Source organism: Callorhinus ursinus, unplaced genomic scaffold, assembly GCF_003265705.2.
Source record: "Callorhinus ursinus isolate GAN/ISIS: 27379988/994484 unplaced genomic scaffold, GSC_fseal_2.0 scaffold29, whole genome shotgun sequence".
NCBI classification, from domain to species: domain Eukaryota; kingdom Metazoa; phylum Chordata; class Mammalia; order Carnivora; family Otariidae; genus Callorhinus; species Callorhinus ursinus.
The window spans coordinates 6008238-6034787 of NW_027397091.1; the positions used below are offsets into that span (position 1 = coordinate 6008238).

General features: G+C 39.5%; 1 protein-coding gene across 7 annotated transcripts in view; it reads left to right on the forward strand.

Annotated features, from left to right (window-relative positions):
* The window catches only part of PLCB1 (phospholipase C beta 1), a 722355-nt gene that overhangs the window by 638362 nt on the left and 57443 nt on the right, over positions 1–26550 (forward strand). For 3 of the 7 annotated variants that reach the window (XM_025876536.2, XM_073878364.1, XM_073878368.1), the window contains 4 exons: positions 1618–1694; positions 1806–1895; positions 2335–2392; positions 2827–2913. In XM_025876536.2, coding sequence (XP_025732321.1) covers positions 1618–1694; positions 1806–1895; positions 2335–2392; positions 2827–2913 — 312 coding nt within the window. Of the gene's footprint in view, positions 1–1617; positions 1695–1805; positions 1896–2334; positions 2393–2826; positions 2914–4030; positions 4196–4402; positions 7339–13725; positions 13844–26550 lie in introns of those variants that run through there. The other 4 variants (XM_073878365.1, XM_073878366.1, XR_012374115.1 and 1 more) reach the window with 3 other exon arrangements.

Here is a 26550-nt window from a genome sequence, read left to right on the forward strand (position 1 = left end):
TAGTTCTCTAAGAGAATTTCTCCCTTAAGTTTTCATTCTCTTAAGAAGGGTTTTTTTGTTTTTATTATTTTATTTTATTTTTAAAGATTTTATTCATTTATTTGACAGAGAGAGACACAGTGAGAGAGGGAACACAAGCAGGGGGAGTGGGGGAGGAGGAATCAGGCTTCCCGCTGAGCAGGGAGCCCGATGCGGGGCTCGATCCCAGGACCCCGGGATCATGACCTGAGCCGAAGGCAGTCGCTTAACGACTGAGCCACCCAGGTGCCCCAAGAAAGGTTTTGTTTTTTTTTTAAATAATTTCTAAAATCATGAAAAGAGCATGGGATAGTGGTGAAGGCCACAAGCCACAAAGCCTGAGTTGCTGGGTTTATACCCAGCTATGCCACTTACCACCTCTGTGGCTCGGAGCCCAGAACTTGAACCACACACGTCAGTGTCTTCATATGTAAAACAAAGGTAAAAGCACAACCTCACAGTGCAGCTCCTGGAATTGAATAGGAATTGAATACAATTAAAACTCTTCAAACTGTACGGGCCATATATAAATTAGCCATGAAAGTTTGCTGGGACTCTGATTAGATTGCCTTGTCCCTGTTGCAGAAACCACTTCTATTAAACTGGTCAGCTTACCCTGCAGTATCTGAGAATTCCCCTCACTGGCAAACAGCAGTGGGGGGGCTTTCAGAGGAAGCCCACACCGTCTGCTTGGGGCTCCAGTCAGAAGGATGGAGTCCAGTTACCACGGCTGCCTGAGTCATGACAGAAGGTGCTATAGGTTCTTCCTGTGGAAAAGAGAAAAAGATGGGGCTGGAGGGCAAAATGACCCTCATGTAACTGATAAGCATTTACTGAGCACCGACTAAACACTAGGAATGGTGTGGAGGGCCGAGGATGTGCAAACCCAGACACAGTTGCTGCCCTCTGGAAGCTTGGTTTGATAAGAAAATAGATGCAAAACAGTGAAAGAATTGCTTTCATGGCATGTATGAAAATTCAATGGTCCCATACCATAGAAGAGAAGTTCTGATGGTCTTTGGAAGTTACCTACACAGGACGCAAACATCGATTTCTATCTAAGGTGGGCAACTCATGGTCCTCGAAGCAATTAAACAATGAATTAGGTGGAAACCAAGAATTCCAATCCACGGTTGATTATAACTTACATTCGTACCATCCTCATATGATTTTGAGCTTCACTGTATGTCCAAGAGACAAAGGCATTGATCATCCCATTTATAACCAAGAACACGTAAGTTCAGAAAATGTAGCACTCTTGACCAAAATCATATTTTTGATGTCCTAGAGTGGGGACTGGAAACTGAACCTCCATGTTACTTGTCATTGCACCGAGCCAAGCTGCAGAAACCAGCACGATAATCTAAGGAATCCCTTTAATTAAAAAGGAGAGAAGAAGAAGACTTTGATATTAAAACCTAGATAATGTGATGGTTTTAAATCATGTCCCCCTTGCCTGTTAGATGCCTGGTCATTTTAACTATTGTTAAACATCAATCACAGCTTTTCTAACTCCAGATACTGCTGTCTGGGGGATCCAGGGGAGAGGGTGCTTTGTTTAAGATCATGTAAAACAGCAAACACATTTTCTTTCCCCAGCTTATTCAAAAATTGACGGATGTTGCTGAAGAATGTCAGAACAATCAGCTGAAGAAGCTCAAAGAAATCTGTGAGAAGTAAGCCTGCATTCTCTTTACAATGGGCTTGTGTCTGTAAACGTGTTGCACACAAACTGCCGTTTCATTTATCTTTTTTTTTTCCCCCTTTTACTTACATTTTGACTTCAGAGAGAAGAAGGAATTAAAGAAGAAAATGGACAAAAAAAGGCAGGAGAAGATAACAGAGGCTAAATCCAAAGACAAAAGTCAAATGGAAGAGTGAGGAGAAAGAACCCCTTCTCTCCCACCTGTCACCTGGGGATTATTTTATTCTGTTCAGGATAACAGCTTCTTAACCACATAAAGACCCATCTGTGAAATTTCTCCTCTAATTAACCTTTCAAAAGATCCCTTTTGTAAAGGTTTTAACCTGGAAGTCAAAGAGCAGTTCAATAAATGACTAAGGCACACCCAGGGATCTTTCAGATAAAGATGGGGTAAAGAGGTGCCCTTAGGAAAAAACCCAGTCCTCAGTTCCCATACTGTCGGGCAACCTTCCCAGCATTTAGCTTGCTTGCCCTTGGGCAGACTGTACCTTTCTTGAAGCAGCAATGAGATTGTGGAAAGTTCTGTGAACTTTCACCTGAAAGTCTGAAATTCACCTATTTGTTAACGCAGGATGACTTCATGTAATGATCTAGTTGTCATTTGCTCTTAGGGAAAAGACAGAGATGATCCGGTCATACATCCAAGAGGTGGTGCAGTACATCAAGAGGGTACGTCAGTTAATCTCTCTCTGTTTTGCAAACCATGTATGAATGTTTGGCAAGCACAGTGTGAGCCTCTGAAGGGAAATGCCATGCCTTGTATCCATTTATCACCAGCACCCAGAAGAGCTGCTTAAAGAGGAGGCGTTCTGTAATGAATGTTTCTGTAAGTTTAATTGCAAACCTATATATAAAAAGGCTCATCTAAACATTAACAAAAATGTAAAAAGAGCAGAATCTATAGATCACCCTACCCCCACCCTGTGCCCCATCACCGAGAACCAACACTTAACCAACAGTCTCCTACACTTGTAAGGGCAGTTTTTGATCAGGATATGAAATAATTCAATGTATGCCATAGATCTGAAAAGCTTTCAAGTTTTTCTGAAAACATTCCCTTGAATGTTCAGATGAAAATTACTTTCTTTGTAACTTTCTTATAGTTAGAAGAGGCCCAAAGTAAACGGCAAGAAAAACTTGTAGAGAAACACAAGGAGATACGTCAGCAGATCCTGGACGAAAAGCCCAAGGTAAACTGAACCGAATAATAATACACAATAACTTCATTTTCTTTCCATTCAATTAGAATAAGACCTCTGTAGGTCATGTACCTTGCACACAGTCTCAGATCCGTTCTGACATGGTAAACTCCTCTATCTTCCTCAGCCATGGTGAACATCTTTCTAGCAATATTCAGTACATATTTATCATCAACTGGTGAGCTTTACACATTGCAAATGCTCGGAACCCAGCTCCTAACATCTTGGTTGCGGTTGGTGTGAGGTGTGGTTCAGGTATCTTTGAAGTACCTTCCCTCTCTCCCTGCCAGAATAGAGAGAATTAGAGGAATTGGCCAAGCCTCTTCTGCTCTAATAAAATATTGTAATGGTGGACTCTGTCCAGCAGGGGATGTCCTGTACCAAAATCACTCTGGTTTTTTATCCAAAAAATGTTCTCATAAACCAGAAAAAAAAAAAACAAATCTTCTTTCCCCCTGTAGTAATAGTTTATTGTAGCTCCTCTTTAAAATTACCTTATCCTTATCATTTGGTCAAAATCAACTGTTTCATGAATATTAACTTTAAGCACACTGATCATCTGTAAATCAAATACTTTTAGGTTGGCAAACAGCATCTTGATTTTAGATCATTACATACATTTTGATTCATCACTGAATATTTGTCTGTGAAAAGTGTGCTTTTCAGTTTTATTATTATTCTGTGTGTGGTTTAAAATATCTACTCTAAAAGGTATTGCTATTCCATACAAGTACTCTATGAACCTGCAAAGCTTAAAAGTGTTATTTTCGTTTCATTGTATAGTCCACTCATCAATTTACTTCTTATAGAATTTTGGGGGGATAATTCTAAATATAGCTTTGTGGTTATTTCTGCTCTTCTCCTTTTGTATTTATTAGAGATTTATTTAATATTTTTAACTCCTATGTTGCCTGGCAATATGGATGAAGCAGTAATGAAAATCTGAGAATTAATAATTACTTAAGTATGCTGCTAATTTTTATGTTTTTCATGTAAACATGCAATTTGAATATTCTTAGCCATCATCTTGGGTTGATTATGCATTAGTAATAAGTTTTAAGATAATTTCAGAAATTGCTATATTTTCCATTTGGGGTTGATCTTTCAGAATGTTTGGAGCAAAAGATTCAGTTCCAGCTGGAATTTAAGAAATACATTAACACCTTAATAATCAGTCCCAGGTGATATATTCAGATATATACATTTTCAATCCATGCTGTCTGAATTCACATGTCATTATTTTGTACACTGACATAATATACCCTGGTTATAATTGCTATCTCATTAACCAGTTTTTGTATTAAAAAAAAAATCTCTCTTGTGAGACATTGTTCTTCCTGCAGAGTTTTATTTTGCTTTGTTTTTGTTTTTGGTCTAAAAATGTCAGCTACTTGTCTTATAGATACAATGCAATCACAAATGTGTTTCAGTTATGTAACAGTATAAAAAAAACCCTAAAAAGATTCTGTTACTGTTCTAGGTCATCATGATTAAAATCAACTTTGGTAGGTGTTAAAGCACCTTTAAACTTCTGCGCTGGATATAACTATGCACTAGAAGAATAAGTGTTGGACAACTTATCAGTCAAGGTGCATTCTATAGCAATTTTACAGAAAACTCAGTTAAAACTGGCTTACACAACAATAAACTTAGTAAGTCCTATTATTGGAAGTTTAGACATGTCACAGTTTGAGGATGGGTTAATTTAACAGCTCAGCAACCTCATCAAGAATCCAGGTATTTTTAGAATTTCCACCATGCCATCTCACTTTGTTGCCTTTCATGCCTAAGCTGTAAACCTGTAGTCACAAGATGGCTGCCATAGCTCCATGCATCACAACATTACATAAAACCATTCAAAGGCAAAAAAGGCAATGCCTTCATCTTATAGGATTAAGGAAAACCTTCCTAAATCTTCCTGATACCCTTCTCCCCATTGGCTAGGATTGTTCCATATACCCATTCCTAAAACCAATCACAGGCAGGAGAGTGTCATTTGCATGACTGGCTTAGTGCAATTAAGGCTCACTCAAAAGGGTGGAGGGGAGTCCAGCTTCTCCTCAGTGTCATAGTCAACAGGCACCTAAACAAAACTGATGTTTTCTTATCAAAGAAATAGAAATGGCAATTAGGTAGGTAATTAACCGTCTGTGCCACCACCATATTTATATAGCAATTTCCCATTTCTTCTTTTTTGGCCTCTTAGCAAGAGATTTGAAGTGTTTCTATAAATTTATAGTAGTTCTTTTAACTTCATTTTTGTTTTGTTTTGTTTGCAAAATTCTGAGCCTGTCTGCACATGATCAGTTTAGTCTGTCCAAATATAGCTAATAATCAGAATCAAATGGTACTATAGACTGAATTGTGTCCCCCTAAAATTCACATATTGAAGCTCTAACCCCCAAAATCATGGTATATGGAGAAAAGGCCTTTGGGAGGTGTTATGTTTATTTATTCTATTTTTATTTTTTTCATTTTTATTGACATATAGTTAATATACGGTGTTATATTAGTTTCAGGTGTACAATATAATGATTCAACAATTTATACATTACTTAGTGCTCATTATGATAAATGTACTCTTAATCCCCTTCCATCCCTCCACCCACCTCCCCTTTGGCAACTACCAGTTTGTTCTCTGTATTTAAAGTCTGGATTTTTTTGTCTCTCTCTCTTTTTTTTATTTGTTTTGTTTCTTAAATTCTACATATGAGTGAAATCATATGGTATTTGTCTTCCTCTGTCTGACTTAATTACCTTAGCATAATACCCTCTAGCTCGATCCATGTTGTTGCAAATGGCAAGATCTCGTTCTTTTTTTATGGCTGAGTCATATTCCATTGTATAAATATACCTAATTTTTTTTAATCCATTCATCTATGGATGGACACTCAGTTTGCTTCCATATCTTGGCTATTGTAAATAATGCTGCAGTAAACATAGGGGTGCATGTACTTTTTCAAGTTAGTGGTTTTGGTTTTTGGGGGGAGTAAATACCCAGTAGTGGATATACTGGAGCCTCCATACTATTTTCCACAGTGGCTGTACCAATTTGCATTCCCACCAACTGTGCATGGGGGTTCCTTTTTCTCCACAACCTCACCAGCATTTATTTCTGTTGCCTTCCTTAAGATTGTAAATAGGAACCATAGTGATAGCTCTCTGCTTTTCATCCATGTTGCCCTTATGACCATCTTGTGTCCGGATTTGAAGGTTGCCTGGAGATTTTTGATTTCATGTCAAACGAAAGCATTTCTTAAGAGGTGTTCTTCAAGGCTTAAAAAATGTTGTGCTTGGGAACCATGACTTTAACAATAACATAAGAAATCATGACAGTTAATATTGTAGGACACAGTGGCTAATCAAAGGAAATGTCTGTGATATGAAGGAACAATAATAAACAGTGAAGTAAATAAGATCAACTATAGGTTATGTGGAGAAAGAACAAAGCACAGGGAAGCAAATATAGGCAAGTGAAAGTCCAGGCCCGAGTAGCATTCATCCATGCTCCTGGTAATTGTTGGCTGTGGACCAGAAATAGGATAGCACCGGCTTTGAAATAATCCCTCTTCACATCCAGTATCAGAATGGCCTTTGAAGCTCAACATAGACATGAGGGAAATTAACAAAAGCAGAAACAATACAGAAAGAATAGTAACTCAAGGGAATGAAACTGACCAGCAGTGTTTATAAAAGAGGTTAACGGAGTCACTTGCATTCAGTCAGAAAGATGAGAAGGTGGAATGATTTTATGACATCTAGAAATTTATGAGCTGTTCCATCACTGAATGTTGGACAAAGTAATTGAGTTGACTCTACAGTAGCTAATATTAAAGATAATTGCAACCCTCCTATGAAGAGGACACATGACAAACTTTTCCAGAGGTTACTGAGGGGAGTAGAGTTCCTTCTTCAAGTATTTTAAGATGCAATAAGCAGTTTTCTACCTTGAAACCAATAATAGCTAATCTTTTGCTTACAGCAAAAATATACACTACATGGCATCATATTTCTTCCTGTTTGTCAGTTTCTTTCACCAACATGTCAAATATAATCACTTAGTTTCTCTTCGTCCACTTATTCTAACTAATGTAATAATGTGTTTAATGTTCCTAACCTCCTCCGAAACAGGGAGGAAGCTATTTTTACATGCCTATATTCTCCTAGTATTACTATTTTGAGCTGTTCTGAACCACAATCACAAGCTGCATAATTTTCTACACCTTCGATAACCAAACGACTCCTTTAAAATTGAACAAGTATTTTTTTAACAAAAGAAATTTGAAAAGCCAATTGCTGAAAGACAACAGTTCTTCAATGGCAAGGAGTTCTGGCTGGATGTAGAGCAAGCTACATATGAAGATTAATTCAAAGTGTAACCTTCTAACCTTTTACTCAACCACGGGCTTATGATCTGTAAGTATCAACTCAAGTTCCTAAAATTGTTACCGTCCTCCAATAGAACAGTCAGAAGACAATGTGCCTCAGTCAAAACCATTTCATTTCCACACTTAGACCAAGAAACCTCCATCCTACTGGCACATATTTGGTAGGGAACCAAATTTGGCCAGCCACAGTGTGAAAATTTACTTTAGAATGTCCAACTTTGTGACATGCACTAGGCCTTTTTCATATGTAGAGTCCATTTTTTCTCCACTAAAAAAGAGATCAACGAGTCTATTCCTTTTGTATGTAATTTTTGAGGGCATTGAGGAAAATGGAAGTAGGTGATTTCTAGAGGCAACTTATGCAATAGATAAATATTTTGGCCCTCAATTTGATGTAGAATTACACTGTGCATTCCTGTACATAAGTCCCTCTGAAATTTCTTAAGTTACAAACAACAGTAGACGTCCTTGAAAGAGAATATTCAGTTCCTTTTCGGTAAAGTTCTAAATTCTGAAAAAATGTTCAGTTGCATGTATCCTAGCAGTGAAATATTTTATTCAGTCCCTGAGTGTATGCTATTTTCAGCTTTGTTCCAGGTGTGTCTTTTTATGAAATCTATAGCTACAGAGTTCTTAAGATGGATGCAATAAAGCCCACCAATTATATAAGTGACATAATTGGTTTCCTTGGAATTTCCATCCCTGGATTTGCCAAAGCCAATAGGAAAAGGGTATATATGTACAAAGGGTGATAGAAGCAACCCACAACCCAACCGCCAGTAGAGAGAAACCATAACCTCTGTGGTCACATTCAACTCTAAACTGATTCATTATAAAAAGGACATTCTGCCTTTCTCCTGAACACTTCAAAAAGATTTATTTTAACATGCTGAAGCATCATTAATCAGAGTTGCCCCGAATCTGCTGCAAATATTCCAATGTATATTGATCACTTTGCAGCTACTGGCTCTCATTACAAGAAGAATCATCGTTTAAGGGGTCTTTTTAATGAACCGTCTCCATAACCTCATAAAACAGTCAATAAATGTGGAATTTACTTCTTCTCTGACATTTAATTTGTCTTTGATGCTTCTAAAAACACAAGTTTACTGTTTTAAATTGAGCTCATCAATAAGAGAGAATTCCAGGAAGCTTTAGGGCATTTTAATTTATAAGCGAAAGAACATTTCATTATGTGGCCTACTGGCTCTTATTTTTTTTTTTCTCTCTACCAGGGGAATATAGACTGATTTTCCTCATTTCCCTGACATCTTTAGAATGAACAGGATGAGTGACTCATCCCTCTGGGTGAAGTTAGTTTTGTCAGACCTACCACTGGGCCCTGAGACAGAACTCTCAATGTTGTGATTTCAGTCTTGCCTTCCCAGTGTTCAGGGAGAAAGACACTAGGGCATTTAAAGTAAAAGCTTCTTCCTTACATGATTCATTTGTGTGTTCCCTGATCCTTTGTGACTTGATGGGGAAATGTGGTTTCTCCCTGCCATCACCCATTGGACCGTCTCAATGAAGCTAGACCACAGAGTGCAAACTGGCTGCCCATTAACTATGTTTTGCTTGTTGTCAAGTCTTGGTAGACCCACCCAATAATTTAGGTTTGGGGGGTTTTTTTCTGTGAAAGAAACTTCTTTTTCATTTGATCAATGTGAATAATTACCTTTTTAAAAAGTGTAGCTATTCATTCTTTTCTTGAATGTAAAGCTTGGATACATTGACTCTCCTTCTGGGCAATACTAGAACATTAGAACCGTTTGACTCTGCCTTTTCATGATATATTTTTAAAATTTATTAATAAATGTGTACATATTTCTAAACAAATAAGACTTTCTTATTCTATGTTATACGGTCAGTGTTCATTTAGACTTATCTACATATTCACAAGATTTTTTGTTCAGCATTCTATCTTGTGTCTCAGACCGTCCATTTGGGACCATTATCTTCTACAACCTTTAGAAGTTCTTTTATACAGTCTACTGATGGCAAACTCTGGGGTTTTTGGTTTTGTTTTCATTTTTGTCTGAATATGTCTTTATTTTACCTTCATTCTGGAAGGATACTTTCACTGTGTATAAAATTTCAGGTTGACAGTTATTTTCTTTTAGCACATTGAAGATAAAATTCCCCTGTCCTCTGGCTTCTCTTATTATTGAGAAGCTGTTAGTCTCAGTGTAATTCTTTTGGTAATAGCTTTCATTTTTCCTCCTTTTCTTGCATTTAGGATTTTTTTTGTTGTGTTCTGTGCCGTTTTTCTAAAATGTATCTAAATATGTGTTTGAGGTGACTGGATGGATAATTTTCCTCACTTCTGTAGAAACTCAGACATTGTGTCAGCAAAAATGGCTTCATTCACATTACTCACATATAAAATAAAATGGACCTTTTACTCCATCAACTCAGTCTTTTAACTTTTTTCATATTTTCCATCTTTTTGTTTCTCTGTGCTACCCTGTGGACAATTTTTCTCTGACCCTTTTTCTAATTTATCAATTCTTTGTTTACACTGCTCTTCTACTTTTCCACTGAGTTTTTAATTCTAGCTTTTGTGTTCTATTTGATTCCATAAGTGCTATTTGGTTTATTTTCTAATCTACAATCTGTATGTCTGGCTTATTGTAGGGAAAGTTTCCCCTGAGATTCCTCATTCTGTACAGGTCCCAGGCTTTGAGTTGTGGCCCCACCCTACCAGGCTTTCAAAAGATGAATTCAAAATTTTCAGCATTAGCAAAAGCCCATCAGGGCAAAAGTGGCTTCCCTGTCTAGGTTTGAAGTTCTGCAGTTTGGGCCTGATCATTCTTTAAATTTTTGTGGTTCTTAGATTCTTTAAAGAAAATAGTTTCAATCCCAAATCCAGGTTTTTTAGTTGTTTTCTGTGAGAAGGATGGTCCAAGTCCTAACCAGAAATAAAAAATCTCCACATGGTGTTTCTAATACGTTTGAATTCATTAACATCTGTATTGGTTGGAGTTCACCTAGAGAAGCAGAACCTCCAAAAGACTGAGTCTTTATCACAGAGCTGAACACACACACACCTGGCCCAGCAGTAGGAACAACTAAAGACCCAAAGAGAAGGGAAAGTGATTCCAGACCCCATTCAACAGATCTGCAACAGCATGTGTGTGTTACAGATGCCTGCTGCCTCCCTCTTCAAGCCCTCCAACTCTCAGGAGAGTCTCCCCTATAACTCACCCTACCTGGAAAGGGAACTCTCGAAATGTAGTTCAGCCTAGGCAAGTCAGCACATTACAAAACCCTCACGCTATTATTTAATGCTTGGAAATTTTCTTTTTTTTTTTTTTAATTTCTCTTTAAAAATTAGATTATATGGGGGCACTTGGCTGGCTCAGTCAGTGGAGCACGTGACTCTTGGTCTCAGGGCTGTGAGTTCAAGCCCCACATTGGGTGTAGAGATTACCTAAAAATAAAATCTTTTAAAAAATTAGATTATATGATTACAAAGAGCCAACATGTAAACAAATCTCTAGGACAGAGAAGAGGCTCGCCTTAGGCCTGTATGGCATTCTCCAGGTTGCCTCATGGGTTTCTGTTATCTATTAGCCCCTGTAAGGCAACTGGGTTTGAGATTTAAACAAAATTGGAAGAGAGAGTCACATGGTTGTCCTTGATTCCTCCCCCTTTTCTCTACCCCATTAGCTTTCTTTCCCCTTCCTTTGTCCTTACTTTCTTTCCTAAGGATAAGTAAATGTGGGAGTGCAGTGATGGGTATATAGTTTGGAGGGAAGGGGATCCAAAGAGAATACTCACCACCTCCTAGAGCAGAGAGAGTATACGTGTTGATGGGGTTCATAGTCTTCCCAGAAAGTACTAAGATTAACATCAGGAATTTGGATAAGATGGACTTTAATCCCATTGACTTTTATCTGCCCTTAAAAATGAGTTCACACAACCACGGATGGCCCACAAAACCTTTTGGGTTGACTTCTACTCTGTGTGCCTGCCATTGTGCATGATTTATATGAATTTTGCCAATAGTAATTAGATGTTTTATTCCAAATGTATCTCTAGTTTGTTTTTAAAGCCCTGCTTTGGTATAACCAGAATAATAAAAATATTCAAACACACACACCCTACATACTATTTAAGGCAAGGAATGTAAAGATTTCATTTCATTTCAAGGAACCACTACCTGATTTTACCGTGGTCCTCAACATTTTCATGGGAAGGATGGCAAATTCAAACCAAGAAAAATATGTACCTGTAGAATATCCAAAAAGGAAATGTCCTGGTGCTTTGAAACATTTGAGGAAGCAGCATGCAGAGACCAGAGGAAAAGTTATTGCAGAAGGAAAAATGCACAACCACTGAGCTGAAAAATGCTAAAGAAAATTTCAGTTCAAAATGGGAAAGCAGTTTCTAAAAGCAAGAGTCACATTCTCTGTTTCCCATGTATCCTGCCTAAGGCCAAATTAATGTAACAAACCTACCACTTGGAGTCCTGGTTATGCATTTTTTGTCAATAAATGTCAATTAATACAAGTCTTCTACATTTATTATAATCATTTGCTGAGGATAATCTTTGAATTTGACAAGGAGCTCTTTGACTTTGTAGTTGAAACCGAGGCTCAAGTAGTATTTCCATATTTCAAAGAGTTTTACATTTCAAAGAGTTTTATCAGTAGAGGTGGATTTAACTTTTGCTAATGTTTGTGATGGAATAATAAACAGTTCATGACGTTTCTGATAGTTTGCATGGATTCTCCGCTGCATACCGTCTGTGACCATCACACATGCACACATGCACACGCACGCACACGCACACACACACACACACGCACACACACGCACACACTCACACACAAACAACTTGATATAATCGGGGGAACTTAACATGTTTAACTATTTTGGCATCAAAATGGATTTTGCCCTCCCAAATTATGCTAGTATATGGGAAATCCTGTCTCAAATAGTAGCCAGCAGCATGTATATGGTTTTGTGACATGGAGAGAATAGGGAATATGTTGTCTTCTAGCTTTGGCTGGAAAGGATTTTCTTCTCTTTTTCCTTTGAATCGTACATATTTTTTTTAATAGTTCTTAGATTTTAGGAACTATATAATGAGCTGTTGCAATTCTTTAATTGATTATTGGGACTTTGTTCTAGGTGGGATCACAAATACCACAGGACTTGCAAAATATAAAAGAGTTAGGACATCTTTATAATTGTTAAGGTACCAATTGCAGTGCCATTACCCCAGTCAAAGCCACCCTCATTTCTCAACTGGATTTCTCAATAGCCTCCTAACTGGTCTTCCCACTTCAACACGTGCCCACTCACAATCTACTCCCAACAGGGCAGACAGAGTCATCTTTTAGAACATAAATCAGCTCACTCCTCAGTTCAAGACTCTTTCGTGGCTCCCATCTCTCTGAGAAATAAAAGTCTACAAGGTCTGACATGATCTGACTCCACTTTGCTGTATCCTCTCTTTGTTTCCTCATTGACCTGCCCTCTGCTCCAGCCAACCTGGCTTCCTTGCTGGGACCCAACAACCCAGGCCAATGCCACCTTGGACTGTTGTATGGACCTCTGCCCAGAATGTTCATCTCTCAAGGGTCTGCTTGGGCATCTCCCTCCTGTGGCTCAAGTCTGTGCTCAAAGCTTTCTTTTCAGAGAGGCCTTCCATGACCACTTTCTTTTCAAAGAGGCCTTCCATGACCACTTTACTTTCCCCCACTTCCCCATTCCTAGTATCTCCTCTTCCTTTTATTCTGCTCTACTTTCTGTGTTTCAGAGCATTTATCACCTTCTCTCATTAGGTCATTTACTTCTTTCTTAGGTGTGTCATTCAGTGTTGATCCCTCCCCAGTGGAACACAAGCTGCATTTACATTGGAGGGCAGGGGTTTGGACTGTTTTGCTCACTGATGCTCTTGAGTTCTAGGCACCCAAGAACAATGCCTGGCGCATACTTGGTGCTTGATACATAACTTTTTAACAAACGAGTTATGCAGAGGGCTAACAAAACTAACTTCATGTATTTAAAAAACAGTTTTCTGTCTTTGAGGGAGAAAAGTATAGCCATTCAGCCCAGACTCATTGGGCTGCTTTGTTCAGTTGCTGTCAGGGATTCCATACAATCTCTTTTCAAGTTTCTTGGCAATAGTGGGATTTTGTAAAGAATTTCTTGAAACTACTAGTTGCAATCATATTTAACAACTAATTCCTACAGAGGGCAGGCAAGAACCAAGGAGAATTCAGTTGCCAATCCCATTGCATTTGTGGTTGGAAGTGTTGGAATAGACAAAGGATACGGAGATTTTAAATCTCCATTCTAGAAGGTACTCCAAGAGAGCTCCCAGACCAAGAATTTGAAACAACCGATGATTAGAAATCCATTTCAATGCCACAAAAATGACAGCCTCCCTTTTTTTCCCACACAGGGGGACGGTTCCTCCTCATTCTTGTCGGAAACTTGCCATGAGGATCCCTCTGTTTCCCCCAACTTTACTCCCCCCAACCCTCAAGCTCTCAAGTGGTGACCACCGTCCTTCCGGCCAGGTAGGACTGGATGGGAGGGGTCGCTTTTGAGAGAGGGGTGGCATGTGGCCATCAAGTTTACAGACATCTTGGACTCGCTCCTTTGTTTTTCACGCCACCCTCGTCCCCCGCCAGCCTTTCTCTACATTCCCATGCTTTTCCTGCCATAGTTTCTAGCTATACCCATGATGCACCTTCACCTTTACCTGTCTTCCCCTGGTATTTATTTTTTCATCATTGTTCTCTCTCTTCTTGGCATCAATTCCATTCTCCCCTTATTGTCTTCTTCCCCTTTCTTCATTTTATTTCTCTAGTTGCAAAACTGGCTTCCTTTTAGAACTCGATCTTTCTCTCTTAAACTCACACTATTATTTCTGCTTTTGAGACATTTTTAAGTTCCTACTTCTTGCAGCACTGGTTGCCCACAGTCTTATTATCTTAAACTCCAGTGGGATTAAATGAACTCTCGGGGAGTCTTCCTGACCACTCCATTCAATTGACTACACCCGTCCTTTTAAAAATCCAGTAAAAGTCATTGTATTCCCACATGATGTTTTGAATTCAGGGGATAGCTCAGGATTCTCTAAAATCAAGAGCTCTTGAAAAGACCTCACTCATAGAGACGCCTGGGCCAGGGGCTCCTGGTTGAAGCAAAATGAAGCTCAGATGTTAGAGAGGACTTTAACTTGCCAGAGGAAATGCATCATGAAATCTATCGTATTCCTCTTGCTAATAAGAGAACTGGCCAAAACCATTCCCGTGCGCGTGCATTTCAGGGAGAAAAGAGGTGTTATTGTGATTATAGAGAAAGCAGAATACATCTATTCTGATGTACTGAAAGCAGAGACCTACAGTGAGGCTTATGATGTTTTCATCTTCAAGCACTCATTGATCTGTGAAGCAGAACATTTAGAAACATGTCGAAGAATTAGTGAAAACAACAACTTTACTGGGGAAAAAAAAAGCTGCAATTTCCTTCTTGTCCGCTACATCCATCAGCACATGCAGTAATGCTCTAGCTCAGCACTTTTCTAACTTCAATGAGTGTATGAATTATCTGGAGATCCTATGAAAACGCAGATACTGATTCCAGAGGTCTGGGTGGAACCTGAGATCTGCATTTCTCACCTGAGTCCAGGGGATGCCCTTACTGCCACATTTCCATGGACCACATTTGACAGGCAGGGATCTAGTACACTCCTACCCCTCCTGGTGGTGGCACCTGGAAGGAAAAGCTTTAAGCTGCTTTCCTGGAGGTTTATTGTATTTTAAGTTTTTGGCCTAATCACGAGCCTGAACCCTTTGAGCCTTTTTATTTTTTTACTACGGACTGTGACACTAGAGAAAGGGAGAGAATGCCATTTGAGAGCAAAGCCTCAGCCTGGCTATGAATTCCTTCCCTGTCCTCCCCAAGGTGATGATCTTGTTCCTGTGGTGACCCCGTGATAAAGTCCACATGGAAAGGTGGGGCAGGGGAGGGGCGGGAAATATTGATTTCTCCAGGAAGGCATCAGAAAGACCTTGACAATGTCTTCTTCATTTGTCTATAAATGTTCAGGGCATGTTTTAAGTCATCAGCTATCAGCATCATTGGATTTTTGCTTGTTTGTTTTTGATGCACTTATTGTTACTCTCCTGGGATTTTTGAAAGTTATTGTGAAACATTTAATACCACAGATGGGATACTGAATTCTCTCCAAGGAGATAAATGGCAATGAAGCTCAGAACACATGACTTGGGTTTTGTTTTTCGAAACAAATGCAAGAGAGACCTAAGTACCCCATTTTAGTTGCTGTGCTCCATCAGGCTTCTAAAGGCTGGTCCTCGACTTGTTTTTCCTTTAGAAGGTCAACTGAGCTTCCTGCGTAGCAAAAATACTTGTTTTCAAAAGAGATAGGTATTCCCATAATACCTGGACCTTAAGAAAATCTTTAATCACATCATGATTTGGTCCCTTCAGCTTTCTACATATAAAAAGCAATATAAAAATAAACCATTTCTCATGTTCTGTGGGAAAAGAGGTTTCATTGCTAAAACAGAACAAAAAAAATTGCACTGTTTTGTATCCGAAAAAGAACAAAAAGTCCTTTTCTACCAGTATATGAAAGGTACATTTTTTGGGCCACATTTAATATTTCCCCCAAATGTTTCTCGCTCACCTCATAATATTTCCATTGATAGACTACGGCTGAACACAAAATGAATGAATAAAAAGTAATAGTAGATAAAGCCATCGTGCATTTGCTAGAAAAGAGTGATTTTTTTTTTCCTCTAAGATTGATCCCAAGAGTACCCTTCATATAAATACGTGAAATTTCACAGAAGGAGGATGCTTCACCGAAGGAGCCACCCAGGTGCCCCGGGGCTTCTCCAAATTTTGCTCTAGAGTTTGAGTGAAGGGAAGTCCCTTGAGGTAACTTACGAAACATTTAAGCAAGAAACAAAGAAAAGTTTCCTAGTGTAGGAACGTCTAAATACCTAAATTCCCAAGGGTTATTGTGGGTCTCTTCGAAGATCTTTAAATGTGGCAACAAAGGGGCTATCCACAAGCGCAGCAACCTTTCCTGACCTCCTCTGTGTCCAGAAAGAGTACGATTAATTAAACTCAGAAGTTTGCCGCTGAAATAATAGGTATGAGATCCAGAGAATTCAAGGTGTTGGAGGACTCATTAAATAGGGTTGCATAAATATCATGCTGAAAGATTTAATGAGTCCATAGGGTCACTTAAAGAGCAATGAAGCAGAGATGACCTAGAAAAAAATAAATTAGAATCGATATTGTGCTTCTGAATTAACAACTATAGATTGCTATATTAACACCTGAGATTAATTCTATAATTACATCTTAATGCATCTTCGTGTTTTCATCCCAGGAAAAATGAAAATTGCTTATTTTTAGCATTTTACTTGCCAATCATAAAAACACACTTATATAGATGTGTTTATTTCTGTGATCTCTAGGAACCATGAATGCTTTAAGGAGCTGCAACTAGGTAAATAGTGTTCGTTTTTTTCTTTTAATAATTCAATTAATACTGGATGCCTACTGCATAGCAGGCACTAGGCTAGATGCTGGGACAATAAAGCAATGCAAAAAGATGCAAAGCTTGCCCCCCCCACCTCAAATTGTTTACAGTCCAGTGTAGCTCTGTCCTACAGAACTTTCTGCAGTGATGGAAATGTTCCACGTCTGAGAGCTCAATGCATTAGCCACCAGCCACAGGTGGTTATAAAGTATTCGAAGTGTGGCTAATGCAACTGAGGAATTGAATTTTAATTATATTGAAATGTTATTTAAATTTAAGGACAAATAGCCACATGTGGCTAGTGGCTAACATACAGGCAGCACAGGTACATGGTATGCCGAATCTTAATTTCTAACATGTAATCTACCTTTCTTTAAAAGATTTAAAGGTGGGGGCGCCTGGGTGGCTCAGTCAGTTAAGCAGCTAACTCTTGATTTTGGCTCAGGTTGTGATCTCAGGGTCCTCAGATGGAGTCCCTCATCAGGTTCTGCACTCAGCAGGGAGTCGGCTTGATTCTCTCTCCCTCTCCCTCTACCCCTCCCCTCATGTTCTCTCTCTCTCTCTCTCTCTCATCTCTCTTTCTTAAAATAAATAAATAACTTTAAAAAAGTAAAGGATTCAAAGGATTTGTGTTAGGACAAAAACACTATGATCATCATTATAATAGAGCTGTTTACAGGGGAGGAAGGCCTGATACATACTGGGGGAGACCAAAGAAGGCTTCCCAGAGGTGGTAACCCTTGACCAATAAGATTAAGTAGAAGTTTGTCAAGCAGAGGAGCAGACAGGAAGAAATTCCTGGTGACCTCGTGACAGAGGCTAAGGTATGAGTATCATGTTAACTGCTACGGAATTGCATTATTTGCATGTTGTATTAGTCAGTTTGGGCAGCTGTAACAAAATAATTTCAGACAGGGTGGCCTAAACAACAGAAACTTATCTTCTCAGAGTTGTGCAGTGTGAGGTCCACGGTCAAGGTGCCGGCAGGGTTGGTTTCTGTGAGGCGTCTCTCCTCAGCTTGCGGATGGTGCCTTTTTGCTGTAACCTTCAATGGCCATTGACCTGCCCTTGTGCACAGAGCGCACTCTGGTGTCTCTTCCTCTTCTTACAAGGATGCCAGTCCTGTCAGATTAGGATCGCATCATTATGACCTCATTTAACTTAATTTTATCCCTAAGGATCCCATCTCCAAATAAGTCATCTATGTTGGGGCTTCAACATAAGAATTTTGAAGAGACACCATTATATCCATAAAACATGTCATTCATTCAATAAGCAAATATCCTTTTTCTCCGGGTTCTTTTTTTTTTTTTTCCCGAGGAGGAGAGACATACCTCACACTCAGCTCACACGAATTTATAGAAAACTATCATCTACTGATCTAGCATATGATAATTCTAATCACTGCTTTTGATTTACCTATTGATAGATACATAGAGTTCTAGAAAATTAACAAGTACAGAAAACACCTAAATTAGGTGTGTACCTCTCAGAACTCAAGTGTAATTAAATATTGCTTGAGAAATATTAACATTAATTTTCCTTTATTCTCTGAAAACAAGCCAGTGGTGACTTGGAGTTGGTCAGACTAGCTCGCAAGAAGTTAATTTTTAAAATTTTCAGGGATTCTGTGAGCCAGTTGTTAAATGCAGCCGTTATAAAAATGTAAATTACATACACTTACAATTAAACAAATTATATTAAAAACAAAGGTAACAAATACCCAAAACTCAGCTCACAGATGTATGCAGGGTTCCTATTGCCACCTACCACAGACGCAAACATTATTACCCATCCGTTACAAACAAAACCAAATTTTCTGCTGAAATGTAATTTATTACCTTTTTAAAGCCTGTATTTCTTTGTTTCCTTCACCAGAAAGGGGCAGTGCTGCCTTGCTGACCCATGGACTCTCAGTCCCTGCATATACAATATTTTGGGGGCAACAGAAAATTCCCTTAAAACATAAACGTAGCATTGACAACATCTTTCTAAGCCACCCAGCAATGTTTTCTACCTGATAATTGCCTCATCTGTAACATAAGATCCCTCCCACTGCTAATACTACCCTGCAGCTAATACTAAGCTTATACTTACTTGCCTCATTCATTTTAAAGGGGACACTTTTGTTCCTACGAAAGTTTTAAGTGACAATAAGTGAAATAGAATAGGAAACCTTTGGGGTAAATAGCGGTTTTCAGGTTAAGCTTTATATTTTGTAGGAAATATTTCTCCCCACTGTTGCTCTTTTTATTTTTTTAAAGATTATATTTATTTATTTGAGGGCGAGAGCGAGATCGAGAGAGAGAGAGAGGGCACAAGCGAAGGGGTGGGGCAGAGAGAGAGGGACAAGCAGACTCCATGCTCGGCGGGGAGCCTGACACAGGGCTCCATCCCAGGTCCCCAAGATCACGACCTGAGCCAAAGTCAGACACTTAACCGACTGAGCCACCCAGGCACCCCTCTACTGTTGCCCTTTTATACCACTTCCAGACAAATAAGGAGGTGCTCATATTTTGAAAATGAAATGCCATTTGGCAGAATTCACATTTAATCATTGATTAACACTACAATTAAGTCATGCCTGTGGTCTCTCAAATCTGGAGCCCAGGAAGTGAAAGTACCTGTCTAAGATTACAGAGCAAATAGGGACTCAGTTTCCTGCTCCAGGTAGACACATCAAATGGACACCACAATGCGTCTTGCTTTTTCATGAAAACCCTGTTCCTTTAGGATTTCTTTTGTCACCATAACACTGTATGAGACTCTTATGAAGGTGATTATAGAAGAAGAAATTCAAGCAGCAAAGATTAAGTGATTGGAAGTTTTCAACCTTTCTCTGAGTGTAACTTATATCCACAAAAATCTGAGAATGATGAATATAGAACAAATTCGAGCATAGGATGGCTAAAATCCTTGGCAAGAAAGGGAAAAGAGAAGGGATCCCAAGACTGAGGTCCAGATAACTCTTCATTTTAAGAGATCTGGTAGAGGAGATAGAACCTGAAAGAGACAGAGGAGGTACAACCTGTGAGAGCGGAGAAAGACCAAGACTGTCAGAGAAGCCAAGAGGAACAAAATGATGCACAGTGACTACAGCGACTGAGTGGTGCAGAAAAGGTGTCCTTTGACTTTCATAACCAGGAGGCCCCTGGTGCCTTTGGTATTAGTGATGGGTCGGTAGGAAGGTGGGAGTGGGGACCGAATAAGTGTAGGATAAACAGGAAGCAAGGAATGAGGGACTGCTTATCTAACACTCTTCCAGAAGTCCAGACTTGAAGGGAAGCAGAAATCTGGAATAGTCATGGGGAATGTAGGGAATAAGGGAACATCCATTTGAGAAGAGATTAATCAGTACTTCTAACGTATGGTCCAGTCTAGTTTACCATGACTAAACTAAATGATTGCCAGGCGAGAATAGGGAAGAAGGGGCTTCACCCATTTTACTGTTGTCAGGGTTGTGTTTTTCTGTGATGAATCAGAGTTCTTCAGTGGGAGAATGAGATCGTAATGAGCGTGTGGCATAAACTACCAAGAACTATCAAGAACAGTAAAGGGTCTCCCTAGACACCAGTTACATGTTGGGTCGTTTCTTTCTTTCTTTTTTTTTTTTTTTTTAAAGATTCTACTCATTTATTCATGAGAGACAGAGAGAGAGAGAGAGGCAGAGGGAGAAGCAGGCTTCCCGTGGAGCAGGGAGCCCGATGCGGGACTCGATCCCAGGACCCCGGGATCATGACCTGAGCCGAAGGCAGACGCTTAACCATCTGAGCCACCCAGGCGCCCTGTTGGGTCGTTTCTTTCCTCTTGCTATTTAGTACATTAATAATAATACTGATAGAGCTTGCTTCGTGATCCCCAGAGCTGATTCAGAAGGGCACAAAACCTGCAATGGGGGCTACCCAAAGTATAGGTAGATCAAGAGACTTCCACGTTTACCGTCCCGTAATTAGAGTTTACTCTGCCTTGTGTAGCGGTGAAACGACTTTGCACGTAATAAACGGATATATTTTCTTTTCTCTTTAAGCATCCTCCTTCCCTCCCTATCCTTCCTGAATCATAGCTCCAGGAAAGAGAAGGACGGGGCTCCCGGAGGGAGAAGATTCTCATTAGCAGGGCAGAAATCTTGAAAGATAAGAGATGTCAAGAGAGGAAGGGATTTTCCCAAGTTCCTGTATCTTCTTTGAACACAGACAGCCTGAGGGGCTGGAGTCTTCCTATACACCCAGTGATGACAGGACTTCAGGGTGTGCCACAGAGGAGGAAAGTGTGGGCCCCTTCCAACCCTGAGAACTATGGGAAAAAGTAGGGTAAGAGAATAGAGCAACAGGTGAGATTTGTATGTACCTCTGTCCCTTCTCTCGGCTGAAATTCTGGAAGGTTCCCATATCATGTGCATCTTAGAGGGAATAGGAAAGGTCCTGTGTGCCCTGGTGACAAAAAGTGGTGGTATTGAGGGGGCTGGCGGAAACCTAAGAACAAGACAAAGATGCTCCCTCGGGCCAGTTGGCTCACACCATGGACTCAAGCAGTGACGACCAGTCAGTCACCCCAGAGGGCCAGCAGCCATTCGTCTGGAGAAATCTAGACCAGCCTCTTTACAGCAGAGGCCTTGTATGTCTGAGTCTGCTGAATCCTCCTCTCCCGCTCTGAAGGCAGTCTGAGTTCTGAAATAGACTTAGCCACCATCTTGAGGAGCTAAAAATCAGAAGGACATATATTTGAAAAGCTGAGCTTTACCCAAGGAGATTGATTCGTGCAAGAAGCTTTTAAAACCAGCTCTATAGGGAGTGGAATTTTGAAGCAACTCTAAGGAAATTGTCTTTTCTTTAATGCTTGGAAAAGCTTGGACAGCTTTCCTTTCTGTCATTAGAAGTGTGGCTCCTGCACCTCCAGGGAAAGTGGTTTGGGGACGTGTTTCCGCTGTGACTCAAATGACAACCGTTTCATGGGCAGACAGCTCAGGGGCTGTGGTAGGCCCTGCTGGACCCTCCAAGTCAATTGAAAGGGAATGGGTCTCCTGGGAGTTTGCTAACCTGATTGCAGGTTTCCTGGACACCGTGTCCCCTCCCAAACCAACATCTGCTGTGACAGAGAGGTATTTGTAGTGAGGTGAATAACAAACAGTTTCATGAAGGTTGGGTCACAGGGCAACAAAAGGCACACTGGCCTAGGTGGAGCCAGCCTCTTCCTGTTTTCTCTTAGAGTCTTCTCTACCACATGGAACTCTTGTCAAAAGCTTCAGCAAGATTTTTAGTCAAAGCCTTTAAATTCACATGTTGAGAAGAAGTGTTTGCTATTTCGTGGCTGAAAATTATGCTCAATCTTGCTGAGCTAGAACCAGAAATTTGTGTCTTTTTGAAATGGGTATTCCATCTGTAACTGCTCAGAACATCTTTCTATTAAGATCGGCTCTAAAATAAGATCTTCCTAACAGACAAATTAATTAGACTGACTCTTGACAGTCACTTTTTTGGTGATATTTCAATAGATTTAGCCTACAGATGTATTCCTAAGTGAATGTGTGCCCCTGCAAGGGCCCAGAGTTAGCCACGCTTTCCGTGTGACCGGTGAGTCTTCTCTCCATCCTGATGTGACTGCCAGACTTGGGCTCAGCTGGGGGATTTTGAAATTGCTGTTTCCTTTTCTTTAAACCTTGTGCCTAAATATAGTGTTTGGTGTTTTGGTCAGAGTTTTACCATAATCATTTATATTTCTACAATCCCTCTGTATGTAAGTCCTGCTTGCAAACTAAAACGTGAAAACAGCTATTATATGAGACGTTACAAGATTCCCAAGATGACAAGTGAAGATACCCAGGGGGCCATCAGCTGCACTGCACTTCTCATCGTTTTCACCAGGATTCTGGCCTCTAGGAATATTCTGTCTAAAGATTAACGCTATTTTAATTGGAAAACCTAGAGACTGCAGATTGAGAATGATTTTATCACCTAGATCTCTAATCTTGGAATTATAGTGCTCACTCGCTTATCAAAGTAGAATAGACAACAGGTGTTCTTTTTTAAAATCTCTTATCTCTTTAGGGGTTACCTGGGTGCCTCAGTCGGTTAATCACCTGACTCTTGATTTCGGCTCAGGTCATGATCTCAGGGTTGTGAGATTGAGCCCCGCGTTGGGCTCCGTGTTGAGCATGGAGCCTGCTTAGGATTCTCCCTCTCCCTCTGCCCTACCCACCCCTAAAAAAAGTCAGATCAAATCAAATCTTTTATCTCTTGAAATTGGAAGGCAATGTATTTGAAAGTAGCACTCCATCCCCATCTATACATGATACATACTGGCATGCATATATATATATATATGTTTGGTGTGCAGATACATATGTATATAAAATACATAATACATAAATATTAAATATGTAGACATATTAAAAGCCAGATTTACTCATTGTTTTGGTACATATCTCTAATCTAAAGAAGTCTGTGTTGGTACACAATAGCTTATTACCAGTAAAATTGTATTATGATACAATCCTGGGAGGGGATGAGCACCCCTGAGTAATAGCCTCTTGTCCTGTTTGAATTGTGCACCATGCACATTACCTATCAAATGTGTTAATCCATTAACTTTTTTCAAAGCACATGCAAATATTATTATGCACATCCTTCTACCATGTCAGCAGCAAACGGATTCCAAAGCGAGCACACCTCACCGTGTCTTGCCACACAGCTATTTCTACACTAGCTATCCAGGTAGAATGTCCATTATTCTAGAAACCCAGTCCCCTTTGATTTCAGGTCACACGCTTCCCTTGCCTGTTGTGCGGATGTCCGGTAAATGTAATTTCTGCTCTAGCACATTGTTCCACTCTACTTTCCTCTGTGTTCCTTTTCAGCTGCTATCAATTTATGCACCATCAAAGGGAGAGGGAAGCATATTAATTGAAAAAAAAATGGATTACATAACCTTGAGGGCTTTGCTTTCATTACCTCCAGTGTCCAGGAATGGCATTTCCCCAGATTTATCCTTTCTGACTTAACAGAGGATTTTTCCACTGGACTTGTGACAACATCTTGTGTTCAGACTCTAGTGCCATGCTCTGCTCTTTCCATTATTCACACAAAAATGTGTTGATGAGCCTGAGCACATTGAATTTATCAGCATCCAAAGGTGGGGGAAAGTTACTGCTAAGCCTGAGAAACCCAAGATGGAGAATTCCAGAAAATTACATGGACAGTAAGAAACGCAAAGGGTTTTGAAATAAGCTGGACTGATGCCTTCATTTAGCAGATGTGAAAAGGTGCCAAGAGAGGTCCACTTACAGTGGTAGGACCAGGCCAGAAATCTAGTCTCCACCTTCCTTATTTTGTTCCCCCAACCTCACTCCCTGCTCCTGTCTTCCCTCAGTCATATTCTGTATCAGTGAATTATAATGCAACACATACAAAAAAGAAATAAGACCTATACGAGCTTGAAGATTAAAAATTATCTGCTGATTGCAAGACAATTAAAAACTTATAGAGAAAAAAAAGAGAATTTCATTATGCACCAAATGCAATTTAAATTTTAAAAGTCAACAAATTTTCCTCTATAGCAGCAATACCATTTCTCCCTCTCTCTCTCATATATAGATAATATATATATACACATATAATTATGTATAATAATATAATTATGTATAATAGAAAACAACAGAAACTATAAAACAGGTAACACGTATTTATATAACCTATGGGTTGATATTCTTAAGGAGTCTTGTGTATTTCCACTGGACAGATTCCTTGAAGTGGTGTTTAAATGGTTTCTCCTAAGATGATAGTTAAGGGGAAAAAAAGTCCAAGAATACAAAACAGGTGATAATAGTATATAGGAGATCAATATATAATTAGAATGTAGAAGGCAAATGGAAGGAAGGTAACTGATTCTGCAGAAAGAGAAGGGAGAAGCTAAGTGCCCAGACAGGCCCCCAAATGAGAGGGGCACCAGAAAGAGAAAACTGAGGAAAGCAGATTATCAAAGAGATCAGATAAGAGACATTTTCACAACTGAAGAACATTAGTTACCAGACTGAAGAGCTAAGTGATTGCCCAATAACAAGAAAGAAAAGGTCCACAGTAAGGCCCAACACTGGGAAATTTTGGAACACCAAGAACAAAGAGAAATGCTTAAATATATCCAGAAAGGAAACTACCAGTCACAAATTAAAAGTCAAAATGGGATCAGGATTCTCTACAGAAATTCTGGAAGTTTGAAAAAAGGGAAGTCAGCTCTTCAAAATTATGAAAGGATTTAATGGAGGATTGATATATCTATTAAGCAAGAGAGAACTCAAAACCATATTCAGACATGCAGAATACCAGATCTCCTATATATTTTTCTAAATTGCAAAACAAACTTGATGTCTGTGTATGTGCAGAGGTATGAATATGAATAAGAATAAATAGAAAGTTCTAGACTTATACGCATCGAACTTTTAAACCGTGGTTAAGTTGAGGGAGGAGGCTGGGATTGGGGAGGAGGTCAAGGGATGCTTTCTAGCTATCTGTATTGTATGTTTGCATGTGTTTCTGAAAATAATGTGTATATTATCTGGGTGATCACAAATATTCTGCATTTTAATGTAAAAGACTCTCTTACTGCTAAAAATTAGTTTTAAATGGGAGATTGTTTGAAATTTAAGCTTTTCTCTAACCGTTCATCTGGATGCACTTCTTCCAAGTACCCTCTTTCTTTCTATTTCTGGTTTAAAAAAAAAATCCAACTCAGGCTAAAAGAAGCCATTATGAGTCCTAGATATCATGGCATTTCTGTTAATGAGCCCTTCAAACTTGATTGGTTTTTAGTAAAATTACAGTGATTCTGAAGCAATCCTAAATTCACCTGTTTCCCTCAGCCATATAAAAATCAACATCTGTCGCTGATGATCTAAGCTATGAAAATATCAAAAAAGCAAACTGGAGAGACCTGAGTTTCCAATAAAAACTCTGCATAACTTTTAAAATATGTTTAAATCCATCTGTGAATGGGAAAGAAATTAAGGAAACCTCAAAGCACGAAGTCCAAGTAAAAGCAAGTACCCAGAGAGGCCAACAGCAGTAAAGCTGTTTTTCACCTTGAAAGTATCTGTCAAGTTGACATTGAGCTTAGAGTTTTTTTCCATGACGTGTAGGTAGTGGAAGAATAGGAAATGAAGACAAAATGAGGAGTCTAATAAGGGACCCACTCCATAAACCTGGGATTGCAGAGGACCACACTACCTCACAGTATGCATGAATAAAAAATGAACCCATCATCTCAAAGAATTGCAAGAAAATGGTTGGTCTTAAAACTTGATGTTGAATAGAGGAGGAAAAATTCTCCCTGAGAATTCATGATCACAAGCTACCCCTCGTGTGGGTTTGAAGCATGGATTCACCTCACTTGACACACTCAGGATTTAGTTTAAATATGTCCCACCCTGGAAATCTTCTGGGCTCCTGGCATAATCAGTCAATTTGTCTGTAACGGAGCCTATCTACAAACCAGACCTTATCCAATATTACAGTTAAAGTTCCAAGAAATATCAGGGGTGCCTGGGTGGTTCGTTCAGTTAAGCATCCAGCTCTTGATTTCGGCTCAGTTCATGATCTCAGGGTCATGAGATCAAGCCCTGTGTCAGGCTCCATGCTGAGTGTGGAGCCTGCTTAAGATTCTCTCTCTCTCCCTCTCCCTCTGCCCCGCCGCCCCCTCTTCCCATACACACTC